Raw genomic sequence first — 15,310 nt, 5'->3', positions numbered from 1 at the left:
AACAAACGCATCAAACCTCAATTTTGTCCAAAAGCCTTTCACCTTTTTACAGAGGACAAGGAGGAAGCTTTGAATATGGAATATAAAAGTGTTTGGAGACTCAAAAGTCCTGAATGCTACTGAGTAAATCAAATTTTATTTCTACATGCAGCGCTAATGCTCCATCCACCTCAAGCTGAGCACAGCAGAAAGACTTTTAAAGGAATAAAATAGTACTGAATTGCCTCAAAATCTTCTATAAAAGTTTCATTTTCTGTGCTTTTTCAATGGGAAATAGTAAAAGAAATGTCTTTCTGCATGTTTTAATTAGGTTCTTATTAAGACCATTTTTCTCTATGGAAAAAAGAAATAGCACATCAAACCAAAGCAAATGAATAGCTAAATCTTTTTTTTTTTGTTAAGCTTGAGCCCAACCTTTGACCAAACACCCCCATATCAACTAAAACAGAGAGTTACTTCATTCTGTTGGGAAATACTTCATGGGTAACTCTTAATGCTTTGTTTTTAATTTCTTGTTTGCAGGCAGAAAGTTGGATATTTTTGTTTGTTTGGGTTTGGGTTTTTTTGGGTTTTTTGTTTGTTTGTTTTGCATTTGTTTTATTTTGGTTTGGTTTGGTTTTAGTTTTTCGGGGGCTTGGTTTTGTTTGTTTATTTTTTGGTGTACGTTAAAAAAATATAATAATTAATGTTTTATGACCATATTGGTCAGACATGCAGGCTAGATGGGAAATGATCCCCTAACTGAGTGACATCTCAGCAATCTGCAGGTCTAGAAGAAGCACATACCTTGAGGATTCTTCACTTGGTCTCTTCTGTTCAACTTTTGCCCTTGGCAAAGCTATGGATGCAAGAGCAACCTGATTCATTTCAAGACACTTTGCTCACTTAGTGCCCTTTCAACAGCATAATCCCATTAAGACCTGACAGAACAACCATGTGTTGCTGCACTTTTCTGTTTTACAGCAGTTTGAGCTGGTGCAGAAATGTTTGCCAGGGAAATCGCGCGGAGTTCCCACCCTGCCCGAGCGCCAGAGCAGGGCTGGTACCAGTGCTGAGCAGCCTCTTGGCACCAGTCTGGGATGCTCTGCTCCGTGTTCCCCTGGCCAGGGCACCCAGAAGTGAGCAGGACACACACATGGAGCGCTTAGCGAGGCGCTGCGCGGTTGTTGTGTTAAAAACACCGCCTGTGGTATTCAATCATTTATAGCCTGCCTCGAACAGGCAATATCGCTTCTCACGGAATCAGAGGATGCAACAAAGTAATATGAGCTGACAGCTCCCACGTAACAAGCTTTTTTTTCCTCTAGAGAAAGACCTGGAATAACTTTTTTCCTCCCATTTTTCCTATTATGGGAAAAGTTGTCGGTTTTTTTCCACCCCGCTCCTTACGTAAGCAAAGAATTTCCGTAAGAGCTGCTCCCAAATGGACTCCAGATCCATTTCTAAGGAGGAGGTAAAGTAACGTCAACGCATTTCTTCTGATCCAAAAAACATTGAAGCTGAAGAAAAGCCTCCTGGTGTGAGATGGACCAAATGCTGAGAGCCCTGGCTGGGTTTGGTTCAGGGCTTGCACCCTTCTGCCTCTTTGCCCCCTGCTAGCAAAAAAAGGTGAGTGAACCCAAATTTCTTTCCAGAAATGTGACCCCTGAGGTCCTTTTCTTTTTTCCCAAGGCACAAGGAGACATCACTCAGAGAATGGCACTTACATCATTATCACACTTTGGGAAAACCACAGCAAAAGGTGATGGAAGCAGACATCACAAATAAAGGCAGAAGACCCTTTTATTTCGCATAGACAAAATGCAAAGAGTGTCTCATTAAATTAATATTTAAAAAAAAACCCAAATCAATCTCCTCACTCCACTGACATCACTCATCCTAATTACAACAAAAAAGAACAATCAAGGACCCATTTTCTAATTAAAAAAAAAAAAAAAAAGTGCAAACATGACAAAAGACTTTTTGTTTTTCCAAATCAATGTTCCTGTTGAATTCACAAAGAGGGTGATTTTTTTTTTTTGTGATTTTTTTTTCCCTTTTAAATCTTGTCTGATGGAACTTTCAGTTAAAATGTTTTTGTTAAGTCTCCATGCACTTCGTAGAAAATCAGTAAAAACACACAACGCTTGTGAAGATCAGAAAACTGGACTCTTTTACCCAAAAATTCAGATGCCCAGTCAGATGAAGCTCACACTCAGACAGAAAAAAAGCAAGAGAGTCTTTGCACTGTCTGTCGCTCATATTATTATTTTTTTTTTGTCAAATATTTTGGCAATCTTCTTCTTTAATTATAAATATTGGAATTCAATAAAAAAAAGGTAGCTTTCAATGGAATTTTTTTTGTTTTGTTTTGTTTTTCAGTGTAAATATTTACAGCCACTGTCCAGCCATGCTCTTTTCGTTATACCAGGGTGTAAGATTTTGCGTAGGGATTGTTTCCTTTCAAGTGGCCCCGGGAGTCCAGCAGGGATTCTTGGGAGCTGCTCATTTTTGCTTGAGCCTGTCCTAGCTCAGCTCCTTCTCGCTGAGGTAACGTTGCCACAGCACCAGGTTGCCATGACTGGACATCTCTCGTGGAGGATGTCTCCATGGGGATCGGCTCCAGCACGGTGGGACGCTTCAAGGTTCGGCTTTTCTGTGGCTCCAAGCAGGCTTGCCCCAAACCCAGGTCTCTGCTCGTGCCCTGCACGCCACGGTTCAATAAAAAGTCCATCCTAAGGTAGGGTGGCAAATGCATGAGATCACCTGGGGAGGCAAAAAGGGAGAAGTGAGTCTTTGTTTGGGGTCGCGCCTTGTGTGGCGCTCACCTGGTTTGGTCACCAAAGGGGAGGGTCTGTGATCGGAATTTGTAATTGATAGGTTATCTGTCAGCCATTTACTGTGCTCTGATCTTACAGAATTGTGCAACAAACTCCTTTTGGGCAGATCCACAAGGATTGGCTGTTAATATTTATTTTCACAATGAAATGAGGAGTGTGATGTGCTTTACACGCACTCACGAGGTGAAGGAGATAAAATGAAAAGACCAGGAGCTTTTTCTAAAAATCTGAAAAGGAAAGGTCTTGGTTTTCCTTTGTCAAAACTTGGAAAGCTCAGTAAATTTCTGATTTTTGTTTTCCATTTTGAATGGAAACATTCACAATTCCAATTAATGAGCCCCAGTCTTGAGTAGAATGACTGAACTATGTAAAGTGGATACAAGAGTGATAAGACCATAGTCTTCAAGAGATTTCTGAATAAAGCAGAAACATTCTTGTCCTCATATAACAAAATTTAACTGTCAACCATCACCACTGTGTTTAATTCACTAATAATTTTTTACTACTGAGACCACCAAGATGCTGCTGGTTTTGTGGTAACTAAATGGCACCTGAGCTCTTGCATCAACTTTCTGCTTTTTATTATCATGAAAACCTCTTATTCATTATTTCTCTGACTCCTGGGCCTGTTAGGCATTCATGACATTCCTTCAAGGAAATGAGAGGCAATCAGGCACATAATGACATTCCCTTCTAAAAATATTTGATGGTGTAACTTCACCTATGTATGAAAAAAAAAGAGCACAGTTTACAGGAGCATCCAGAACAGTATTTTCTCATCTTTACAGATCTCTGCAGGTATGGAGCTTCTTTTTTTTATGGTTGATAGTCTCATCTACAGATGGGATGCATCCTGAATGTTTAAAGTAGGAGACTCTTGGCACCACACCACCTGTGTAGCTCTCCATGAGCTATTTACAGCAGGAGAAATTAAGGCTGACCTGTGCCAGTGGCATAAACAACAGAGCAGGAAAGCAGTTCTTCATAATAAAACAATGTATAACAATTTTGTTCTTTCTAGCCCAGCTAAAAGCTGTCCAATGACCTAAAATAAAACAGGTCCTCTGCTTTCCCACGTAAGTCAAGGCACTGCAAGCCTAACCTAAAAGACCAAGAGCATCTGCTCTATCTGTAATTCCAGGTCACAGACAGAGAATTGCTGAGGAGTTGCATTTGGCCAGGATCTGTGTTTATTCCTACAGAAATCCCTCAGGCACAGTCTAGCACCATATGTTTTTTTCAGGATGCATCTCCAGCACAGGCTCACAGCACGTGGTGTTTTACCCCCGTGGAGTAAGACGGGAGGATCAAGATGAGGCTGACACACACCGTGGAGTTGGAGGGAGAGGGGGAGGTTTGTGATGATAATCACACTGATTGCCTCTTGAAAAAGGAGCTCTGTTAACTTTAATTGGTTTTACTCCTTGGTTTGCCAGACTCTCCTGCAGCACAGAAGTCCTTTCATGCCAAGCACCATTCTGCATGTCAGACCTGTTCCAGTGAGACAGCAGCCTTGCTGCTGCTGGGGTGAAGGACAGCAGGACATGGACCCAGCAGCAGGGAGGCACAAACTCCCTGCACTTCTCCACAGACATTCAGCCAAGCTACATCCCTGCTGTTCCACCCCTGCCCTGTCCCCTTGGCACCAGACCCTGACCCCTGGCTGTGTCAGCTCTGCTGCTGCATGCCCTTGTAGCCCAAGTCCTTCCAAAATGCAGCTCTGGGGTGGGTTTGCTCCAAAGAGCATCCCCTGTGAGGAGAGGACACAGCCACAGTCACTTGCTCCCTGTGGCTGTTCTTGTGCAATATCCCAGAGAAGGAACCCTGTTCCTACCCCAGTCCTCACACAGGGAGAGAGGCAGGAAGGAGTGTGATGCTCCCCACACCTGCCTCTGCCCTCTGTCTCATGAAGGTTCTCAGGAGCTTGGTTTGGCTGCCTCAGGAGTGGGGGTTTCACTGTCAGGGCCAGCAAAATGCACCTCAGGGCATGGCAACAGCAGGTGTGAGAGCTTTGTGATTAATTATAATGCCCTCTCTCCAGGAATGTTTAGGCACTGCTGGGGTCAGAAATGGGGATTTTTCTCCCATTCCCATGCTCCACAGGGGTTCCTCAGCTCCAGCAGAAGAGGAAAATTTTTCTCTGTTGAACCCAGTCCTGGAGCATCTCTGTGGAGATAGCAGGAGAGAGCTGGGGTTGTTCAGCCTGGAGAAGACATGGATCCAGGAGACCTCAGAGCCCCTTCCAGGACCTAAAGGGGCTCCAGGACAGCTGGAGAGAGACTGGGGAGAAGGGCATGGGGTGATGCAATAAGGAATAATGGCTTTAAAGTAAAAAGAGAGTAGGGTTAGATGGGACATTGGGCAGGAATTGTTCCCTGGGAGAGTGGGCAGGGACTGGGATGGAATTCCCAGAGCAGCTGTGGCTGCCCCTGGATCCCTGGCAGTGTCCAAGGCCAGGCTGGACACTGGGGCTGGAGCAGCCTGGGACAGGGGGAGGTGTCCCTGTCAAGGCAGTAGGGGTGGAACTGGATGATCTTTGCCATCCCTTCCAACCCAAACCCCTCCACGTTTCCACTTCCCACAACAATCAGCCTTTTCCCAAAGGTGTCTGCCTCCCAACGCTGCCACTGCTTTGTTAACAGCAGCCAGGACATTTTACACCCCCTCCCTCTTTCTCCTGCATTTTCTGCTTGTTTTGTTGACCTTCCAGGCAGAGCTGGTGCAGAGCAGCAGCTGGAATGTGGCTCATTGGCAGCTCCTGGGGGTTCCTCATGAGCTGATCCTGTGCCTTGGCACATTTGCTGCTCCTTGAGAGCCACAGGTATGAGTGGACTACCAAAAAGATGAGCATTGAACCTTACAGGGATGGAGGTTGGTTTTCAAGCTGCTGTCTAGACATTTCTCAAGTGTATTTAGGAGCTTTGAGCTATGTAAAAAAGACCATCCCCCCACTCCTTAAATCTACATAAGGAAGCATAGTCAATAATCTGTGTAAACAATATGCAGTCATTTTACTGCAATTTTCTAAATGTCTGGGGGCAAAGTTCCAGCAGGATTTCAGTAATGAGAAACCAGAGAGTGTAACTTGTTCTCCAAAGCTGGGTACTCAAAGCACAGTCTCTGACATGGCTTATGCAGAGCCCTCATTATTTGATGTGATATACACATTTTCCCATCATAAAAAGCGTCAGTGCTCCTTCTCATCTGCAAGGAGCATCTCTCCCTGCAACTGCTTATGAAGCAGGGCACATTATTAAAATCACTGGCAAAGAAAAATTTTGAGAATGGAACTTTTCCTTCTGTGCTAGGTTGAAATGGTCTTGCAGGATGAAAAAAAAAAAGTATTTGATTTAGAAGAACTAATGGGTTTCTGACTTGAAAACACAATCTTTGAAATATAACCACAGGGGTTCACCTTTGCCATTCCTACATCAATTCTGAAGGTATTTTTGAGCAGGAAAAAAAAGCTTCTTGCTGTATCTCTGGAGCTGCTTGGGAAGACTTTGGTTCTTATCCTCTGGACACAACTGTACAGGCAATTTTTTGGTTTCTTGCTATTCAGCTGAATGATGTTTTTCTGGGCAAAACATTATGAAGTTTCAGGATGGTTCATTGCCTTTGATGCTCTAATTACCTCTTTTCAGCTATGTTTGTGCCTTATTAGTAATGAAAGCAAACCTTTCAAGTGCATGAGCACTGCAAATGAGCATGATTAATAATTCATGCATTTCGGCTTAATTAGTACAAAAGACATTCTAAAACTATATTTTTTCTGATACATTTTTAAAAATGGAGTTTGGATTGGATGATCTTCAGAGGTCCCTTCCCACCCTGACCTTTCAGTGATTCTGCAATTTTTAAGAAAGGAGAATTTGCTGTATAAGAACCTTACAGTTCTTTGTTTGTACAGAAATAATAAACATCCAGTCAAATCTGAATGCTGCAATTTAAGCCAGAGCTACCTCAGTATTTTTTTTTTCTCCTTAATGGCCAGCCCTCTAATTAATTATTTAGTGGAGTACATTTAAGAATATGTTAGTCCAAATAAATATTTGTAAACAAATGCTAAAAATCACTTACTGTGATATTTACAATGAGCAACACATTCTACCAAACAGGGAGTATTTTCTGAGTTAATGTGACTCTGAATAAAAATAATTTATCCTTATTTCAGTACAACTAAGCTGATAAAACACTTTGCAAAAAAAAAAAAAAAAAAAAAACCCCAGACATTTTTAGTTGTATTCCAGAGGTCAGCTTCAGGTGTGGGAAGGGTTGGGATGAATTTGACAGGGTACATGCAGAGAAAAACATCACTGCTGAATTTTCCTTGGATTTTATTCAAGATAGCCATCTCATCTGCAGAACTAACCAAGCTGAGAAGAACTCCTTTCTCCCAAAAGATTTACCTCATTCCTCTTTCAAATGCCAGAGAGCTTGCACAGTGGTTTTTGGTTTGTTTTTTTTTTTCTCTTTCATCTCTTCCAGAAAAAAATTCTAAGGATTGTGCCTTTTTCAATATAAGGATCATCAAAGACCGCAAAAAAAAGATGCTCTTACCAAGTTTTTACATGAGAGGTCTCTGCATTTTCTCATGAATCAGAACCTCCACTAAAGCAAAAGCAATTTGTCTTCACAACACTCCAACAGAGATAGCATCAGTGAGGGTGACAGCCTGAGGGTTTTCAAGTTTTGGCTGCCATGTGGAGGAAATTCTGTGCTATTTGAAAGATTATCTCAGAAAGTTTTGAGAAGTAGTGCTGGTGACCATGACAGGGTGTTTATTTAGCAAAGGTAAGGATAAGGCTGCTTGGATAGGGCATTCACACATCCTGCTTTAAAAGGTGAGTGGGTGAAGAACAAGCTCTCAGAGATCTCTCCGGGATTATTCCATGGGATCACAAACCATGCCAGGGTGAGTCCTTACAGCCCTGCTAGCCCAGGGAAGGTGCTGATGTACAGTAATTTCATGATTATAAGCCGCACCTGATTATAAGCCGCAGGTTACAATACAGAGTGTGATCAAAGGTATCTTCTATCATCATCTGTTGAGGGTGGGGACAGTGATCCTGATCTCACTGGGAGATATTCTGCTAATGGGCATCCATTGAAACCAGGCAGGGCATTGTTCTTTATCTTTTCACAACCCATCCTTCCTCCAGCCAGTCATTTTCTGCTCATGGCCATTGAGTCCCACTGTGGGACTGATAAAATTACTGCATCCCATTGGGAGCTGCTCCAGCCAGGGGAAGAGCCCAACATTTCTTACCAAGATAAAAACAGAGGTTTTGGGACACTAAGGGAGCCCCTTTCTCCACTGGACTCCAGAGGAAAACCGGATTTCTCCACATCCCCACTGGAGCTCCGGAGGGAAACTGCACCTTGTACAGGAGCACTGCTCCAGCTGAGCCACATCTGTCACTGCAGGAGGATGCAGCCACCATGGAATGGGACTGCTGCCAACACCCTGCCTGACGGGTGTCAGGTTGTGCTCTGACTGTGTCAGGGTTTGGGGTTTGTTCTTTGTAGTGCTGTATTTCTATTTTAATTTCCCTAGTAAAGAACTGTTATTCCTAATTCCCATCTCTTTGCCTGAGAGCCCCTTGATTTCAAAATTATAATAATTTGGAGGGAGGGGGTTTACATTCTCCATTTCAAAGAGAAGTTCCTGCCTTTCTCAGCAGACACATGTCCTCCAAACTAAAACAGCAACTTTTTGTTCTTTGTCCATATATAAGCCACACCTGATTATAAGCCGCACTTTGGGTTCAGACCAAAATTTTAGTCAAAATGGTGCGGCTTATAATCGTGAAATTACTGTAATTATGTTCATTTAGGAGAAAATTCTGCCCTTGTGCAGTGCTTGGGGTGTACAAGTGCTGTGCACATGGGGTCCCACTCTGCTGGGCATCTCTTGGCTTGTGCTGACTTTGGAAGGGGAAGCACTGATGTGATATTGAGTTTTCCTTTGAAAGGAAGCAAAGGAGACAGAGCTGCTGACGAAGTTCTACGCTCAGGTTTATGCTGATTAAAAAATTAGAGTTGGTTTTTCCAGCTGACTAGCACAGTAAATAAATCAGTGAAGCCTTTGCTGCTACTCACAGGCTGTTTTTCGGGACAAAGACTGCCGATAAGGGAAAACTTGCATTAGAAATGAGACAAGAGTGGAGGGTTTGCAAGGACAAGGTAAGAGGTTTGCTGAAAAAAAAACGAGTGTAAGTGATACTCAGAGGCTTTTGTCACATCCAGAACTGACACACCATTAAAAACTTAGCAGGCAAAGCTTTCTTGGACAGCAGCAGCTTGGTCTGAAGCCAGGCTGAGAGCAGCGGTAACATTTCTCACAATTGCTGCTGTCAGAGTTGGAAACCTGCTGGTGCTCCCTCCCCGTCCATCTCGTGTCCGCACTGCGCCGAAACCTCCTCACCTGCAGGGCTCACCTCGCTCTGCAGCACCAGGGATGAACACCCTTAATGAGCAATAAAGCCAATTATCAGGTTAGCTTGGTCCTGTGTCCTGCTCAGCCAACAAGGGGGGGTGAAGAGGATCAGTGCTGCACCTCCTCTCTCAGCCCCAGGACCTGCTCAGCGTGGAACTGCCTTCCCAACTCTTGATAATTGTGATTTTCTTGCATTAAAATGCCACAAGTAGACAGTAAAAATTTCTGAAGGCTGCTTTGAATGCCAGGGCTCCACTTTCTAGAGTGGTGTTGATCAGTAATGGAAATGGAGATGGAATTTCCATGTGCAAATTTCTGACTGGGTGACAATCTCAGCTCTGTCGATAGGAGCACAGCCTTATCAGCACATTCAGGGGCTCACAGGCTCCTTCTCAGGCCACGTTTTCAAGACAAAAACTGGATTTGATAATTCTCTGGGGTGATCCAGAATAAATGACAGCAGGTCTGAGAACAGCCAAGCAGCAGTAGGGGAAAGGAAGGAGGGAGAGGACAGGGCACAGCTTCCTCATTAGTGAAAAAGCTGCTGTGAGAGCAGGCACTCACTCTTCCCTTCTCCAGAGCAGCCTCAGCCCTCTGCTCAGGTGCCCAGGAAAAAAGATTGAAGTGCTCAGCATTTGGGGGTACTTTAAACTGACTGAATGCAGGACTCATTTCAGCTGCCAACCTGCCTTCCTCCTCTCTGACCCACAGCATCCTTTTGTGCTTCTCTCAGGCAGAACAACACCCCACCCTGATGCAGTTCACCTGTTTAGGTGAAAAATGTTAGAGAAATATCCAGGTTTCCCATTTCCAGCTGGAGAAATCAGAATTCCCTGTCAGCCCTGCAGGGGCTGTACTTTATAACTTTCCACAAAATGCACTTTCCACAAAATGCACCCTCATAGATGGTCTGGAGATCCATAACACCTAGTTAAATGTTTCACGTTGCAGTCTGCTAAAACTGGCACTTTCATAAAAATACTCAAAATACCAGCTGTGATTCACAGAGCAAAATAAAAACAACAGTTGCCTGTTGACTACAATCGTTGGAGTTATCTCTTAAGGAACACAAGGGTATCAGTAAATTCTGTAGTTCAGGAGCCAAATTTGCTGCTGCTATAAATCACTGACTCTATTGATTTCAGCAAGACTATAAATTGATTTCTACTTGCTGGAGATTAGGTTTAAGTGACTGAAAATGAGGATTCCAACTAATGTGGATTTTTTTTTTTTTTTAAAAAAAAGGTGATTCATTTTGTTATTTAGATTTAAGCCTTCTGATTCCAAGAAAAATCCTTTGATCAAGATGTCTCGAAGCAAAAGCATGACTGAGAGCTGAACTGAGATCATCCATCTGAACTCCATTGACATAACAGACTGTGCAGCTGCCTGAGAGGATGGCAGGAGCCTTGATTATCACATTGTTACCTCTTCCTGGAAGATTTAATGGAACAGGAATTGAAGCACGTTTTTGGTTTGCATTTCTCTGAGCAGAACTAGGGTCTCTAACGCAGTGCTGCGCTTTCAAAAGACCTGCCAGGTGCTTTGTCCTTTCCAGAAGTAACTTTAAGGAGAACTGTTGTATTTTTAAGGGCTTCTCTAACACTGAGCTGAGTAAGGAAGGAAAAATTGATTAACTCCAGGGGTCAGATAGATTTAGACCCTATGGATAAGCCATGTGGTGTCCAGCCTCACAGGGCTGGGGCACCTCCACAACTGATCCCTTCCTGCTTGGATTTAATGAGGTGTCTAAGTTATGAAAACATGTAAAAGGGGCCTCACTGTGTAAATCAATACCCACTCCAGGACTAGAGTCAGCAAATGTGTCAATAAATAATGAAATGGTGACAGCAAAGGTAAGCCAGGAGCGCTCCCGTTCCGTCTGCGCCTTGTCACGCGAGCGGCTTCATGCATTTTTAAGGATGTTCTGAGACAGCACTCTTCTGCCCAGTGGCTGGGAAAACTTGGAAAACTGCTGAAAACATCGGTGAGGTGCCCCTGGTTAGCAAGGCTGGAGTTTTAAAACTCATTTGCTGGCCCTGGGTGCAGTGAACAGAAACTGTTCAATTATGCATCACAGCCAGCTGGGGTTAAATCGATGGTGACTCCATGGAAACAAGTTTATTCCTGAGATAAACTGGGAGCCTGCATTCAGCACAGAGGCTGCAGAGGTGAGGAGTTTTCAGGGTTCACTGGAATCAGCAGGAGATGCTCTGTTGACCTCTCCAGGCTGTGAGTCATTGCTGCGAATTCAGGGATGAACCTGACCATGCCAAGGCAACGGGAGAGCAAAACATGCTGGGCAGGTCAGGCTGCAGCAGGGAAACCAACCCCAGCAGTGCCCTGCTCTGTGCTGAGTTAGGGGTGAGTTCTGGAACTCAATCTGCCCACATCCATTAGTCTGAGTCCCCTGAGTGATGCTGACGAGGTGCAGCACTGCATTTTTGTTAATGAAACCCCTGGGATCAGAGGTTCTCACAGCTCTCACATTTAAATTAGGGGTGCTGAATAAATATCTCACTGCTGAGATACATCTGCAGAGCTGTGCTTTAAAGGCTAGCACATAAAGCTCTTCCATGGATGGCACAGACCATCACTACAGGTTAGGACTGCGAGAACTGAAGTTTTTTTTTCCCTAGTGATATGATTTCCTGCTTTAATTTCCAAGAAGAGCACAAGCATGACCTTTCCTGCAGGTAAGATTTGGTTTCCATTTTCAGGTGTCCTGGTGCCAGCTCTCCTGTAGAGCTCAGATTACACTCAGGTCCTCCTGGCACAGGGGAAATAACAGAGCCTGACATCAGTTAAATCAGGAATGGCTGTAAATATCTGCAAGGACCTCAAAGTAGGGCTGGGTCTGTTCAGGGCTGGATGGAAACCCCTGCAGCTGCAAAAATCACACACACACTCTGTCCCAACACTGTGAAGGTGAAATCGTTTGGCATTTTCAAAATTAAAAATCTAGTTTGTGTAGAAGTGACGTTCAAGTTAGGGAGACTTAACAGAAGTGCTCTAAAATATCTGTTGTGTTAATTGAAGTGGACACAGCATCTTGGTTTGATTTGGAACTTTTCCTGGTAGTTTTAATAATTTAATACTGAAGTTATGACTGTAAGAACATGAAAGTAGCTGAAAATTTACTGATAAATGTAATCCTTGCTTAAGGCATAAAATTCTTCAGTAACTAAAGGTGACTCAAATGTGTCTAAAGCTACAGACAACGTGGGTTTAATAGCTGTAGCTTACATATATATATATATATATATATATATGGACCACAAAGCAAGAAATGCACTTTAGAAAACCAAAATTAAATTAAAATTTAAAAAATCCTCACTTTTAATAAGAAAGATCTTGTTGCTAATCAAAGAACAAGAAATGGGCATTCTTGGGGGAGAGATGGGGTTTCCTTAAAGGGCAAACTTTAGTCTAGAAGAAATAGAAAGCAAAACCCCCAAGAGTATCCTGAAACAGCACAGTTTGGGATGCTGTTGTTTTCCAAAGTCAGTTTTAATTTTCATATCAAAATAAATAATAAATTAGGAAGCAACAGGAATTTTTGCTGCTACACACTCCTCACAGAGTCTTTGAGGAATTGGCACCACTTGTTTCTCTCCTGTAATTAAAAAATATCTTCCTTACACCAATATCAGTGATTCATGGGTGACAACTGTAAAAATAATTTAGATTACTTTAATCATAGACTCACAGAAGGGTTTGAGTTGGATGTTAAAGATCATTTAGTTTCAAATCCTTCCACTATCCCAGGTTGTTCCAAGCCCAGTCCAACCTGGCTCTGAACACACCCAGGGATGAGGCAGCCACAGCTTCTCTGGAAAACCTCTGGAAAACCAGGAAAATCTGTCACTGTTCCAGTGCCACCAGTGACTTCAATTTATGTTACATTTGTCTTCTATAGTACCTAAAATGGAACTTGCACATCACAATTGCACAGAAACCTTGTAAGTGAACAGCTGCCCTATTTAAACTCAAGATTCAGATATAATTTTCCTTTCTGATTTCAGAATATTTCAGCTTCTGATCTGAACCTGTTTAAGTTCATTTTTATTGTACTGGCAAGGTTAAAAAACTTGCAGTGTGAGCCTTCCTGTCTGCAATTCCACCAGAACAAAAATGAAAGCCAATGATATCAAGTACGCAGTCACATCAAATTAAATGCAGAATTAAATGGTTTTCATCCCTGCAGAACATTCAGCTTTTCTCAGCTGAAGGAGAAAAAGCTCCTGATACTCCACAGAAATAAAACCTGAGACAAGATAAAGGCAATTTCCTCTCATCACTGATGTGCCATTCCTAGGATAAGCAGCAAATGGCACAGTCTGTCTGTCAGTGCAGCAGAAAATAAAAAGAAGGTGCTCCATGCACAGAAGGATTTAATATGGAAACATCAGAGATGCTCATCTAGGGGAGTAAATTCAGAATACATCACATAAGTGTCTATATACAAGTTAACAGCCATGCTGAGAGTATTTACTACTGTTAAAATGTAGGCAAGGGATTTTTTTCCCACTCTGTGCCTGTCCTTCTGTTTTTCCACCTGCTTATTTTGATTTGTCTCTTTATGTACTTCTGTAAAAACTGGATCTTGGTCTCCTCCTGCAGAGTCAGGGCAGTGATTTCTTTGTTCTGCATACACATTACATACAGTGTGTGTATACATATTCACATTTTTTGTGTGTGTTCTATTGCATTTGAAACCAGACAGTGCAAATACAAAACTGAATCAGAAAACAACCCATGTGTGCTTTGTGTGCTTTGCAGTGGGATTTCTGAACAGCAACAACAGGAAGATACCTAGATCCCTCTGCATCTCCAAGAAATTCAGTTTTGGATCTGGAAACCATGGAATTAATGCAATTATTCCCCACTTTCAGCCAAGGCAGGCATGGGGAAAGCAGGCTAAAGGTGAGCTGCCAAGAGTCCCAGCCTTTGCTGGATCCCCAGTGGCCGAATTTGTATCGGATCCAGTCACGCCGCGGCAGTGGAGCTCTGTCAGCAGCTTTCCAACAAAAACCAGTCCCTAAATAGACTCCAGCCAGTGTCACAGGGACATAACTCCTTCCCCCTTGAACTCACAGGGCACTGGAAAAGAGTTCACATCTCAGGTTACGGGGCTGACACTGGAAAAATACTGTAGTGCCTTCTATTGCTGCCTGCTCCTTATTTTTCTCATTATGCTAAGCAGCTTATTTTTAGCTGCAGTGACTGAATTCTGGAAAAGAAGATTTGTTTCTTGACTTGGGTGTTTAAAACAACATTTAGGCACTGCAGGTGATATCCAGACTGCATTTAAGGGAGACTTGTAAATCTTTTAATAAAGTACTTGCATTCTTTAGCTCAAGGCTTGTCTACATGGCAAGGCTTTGCTGCTCAATCATCAGGATTAGTCAAAACAGCAAGAAACTTCTAAATTGGGTCAAGAATGCTAATTAAGGCATTTGAAAAACTGAGAGAACCTGATCATTCAGCAAAGCTGGAGAGGTTAAGTCAGTATTTTTTCCTAGTTAATATGCAGTAGGTTTAAGGGTAGACTTGGGCTGCTGGACTGAGATGCCCAGCTGTAAAAACCCAAAAATGTCCAAATCTGGATGGTGAGGGCTTGGTTGGTGTTAAAAGGCAAAGTCAGCTGGCCAAATCTCCTCTGGGACATGGGGGCCAAGGAGAAGGGCTGGAAAAAAGAGGAGAGAAATGGTGTTCTTGCCAAGAACAAAAGGGCAGAGGAGGAAAGTGCTTCCAGGGGAGCAGGGCTTGGAGAAGGGGAGTTCCTGCTTTGTGCAGGTGGAAGGAGCCAGGAAAACACTCAGGTTCCCTGTGGAGGACTGGAGAGTCCCTGTCATAGCCATGGCTGTGAAATTAGAACCTTGAAAATTCACTTTTTCAGAGCCTGCCTCTCCAAAAATGCCATTTCTCCCCACTCACGAGCAGATTTCTTTCCAAACTGGTTCCTTTCACCAGCTGAAAGTTTGTGGAGGAAGTTCTGAGATATAAAACCTTGTGATGCTCTAAATGGATTTCCAAATCTACTAGTCTG

General features: G+C 43.1%; 1 protein-coding gene across 1 annotated transcript in view; it reads right to left on the bottom strand.

Annotated features, from left to right (window-relative positions):
• Positions 1-1,764: 1,764 nt before the first annotated feature.
• Positions 1,765-15,310, bottom strand: part of LOC117010994 (Down syndrome cell adhesion molecule homolog) — a 114,350-nt gene continuing 100,804 nt past the window's right edge. The window contains exon 22 of the mRNA XM_033086197.2: positions 1,765-2,745. Within this exon, the coding sequence (XP_032942088.2) occupies positions 2,402-2,745 (344 nt within the window). The 3' untranslated portion in view covers positions 1,765-2,401. The remainder of the gene's footprint in view (positions 2,746-15,310) is intronic.

The sequence above is a fragment of the Catharus ustulatus genome, chromosome 2 (assembly GCF_009819885.2).
Source record: "Catharus ustulatus isolate bCatUst1 chromosome 2, bCatUst1.pri.v2, whole genome shotgun sequence".
Lineage (NCBI taxonomy): Eukaryota > Metazoa > Chordata > Aves > Passeriformes > Turdidae > Catharus > Catharus ustulatus.
Note: the sequence above shows the minus strand (reverse complement) of the source record. Positions and strands in the feature narration are given on the sequence as shown.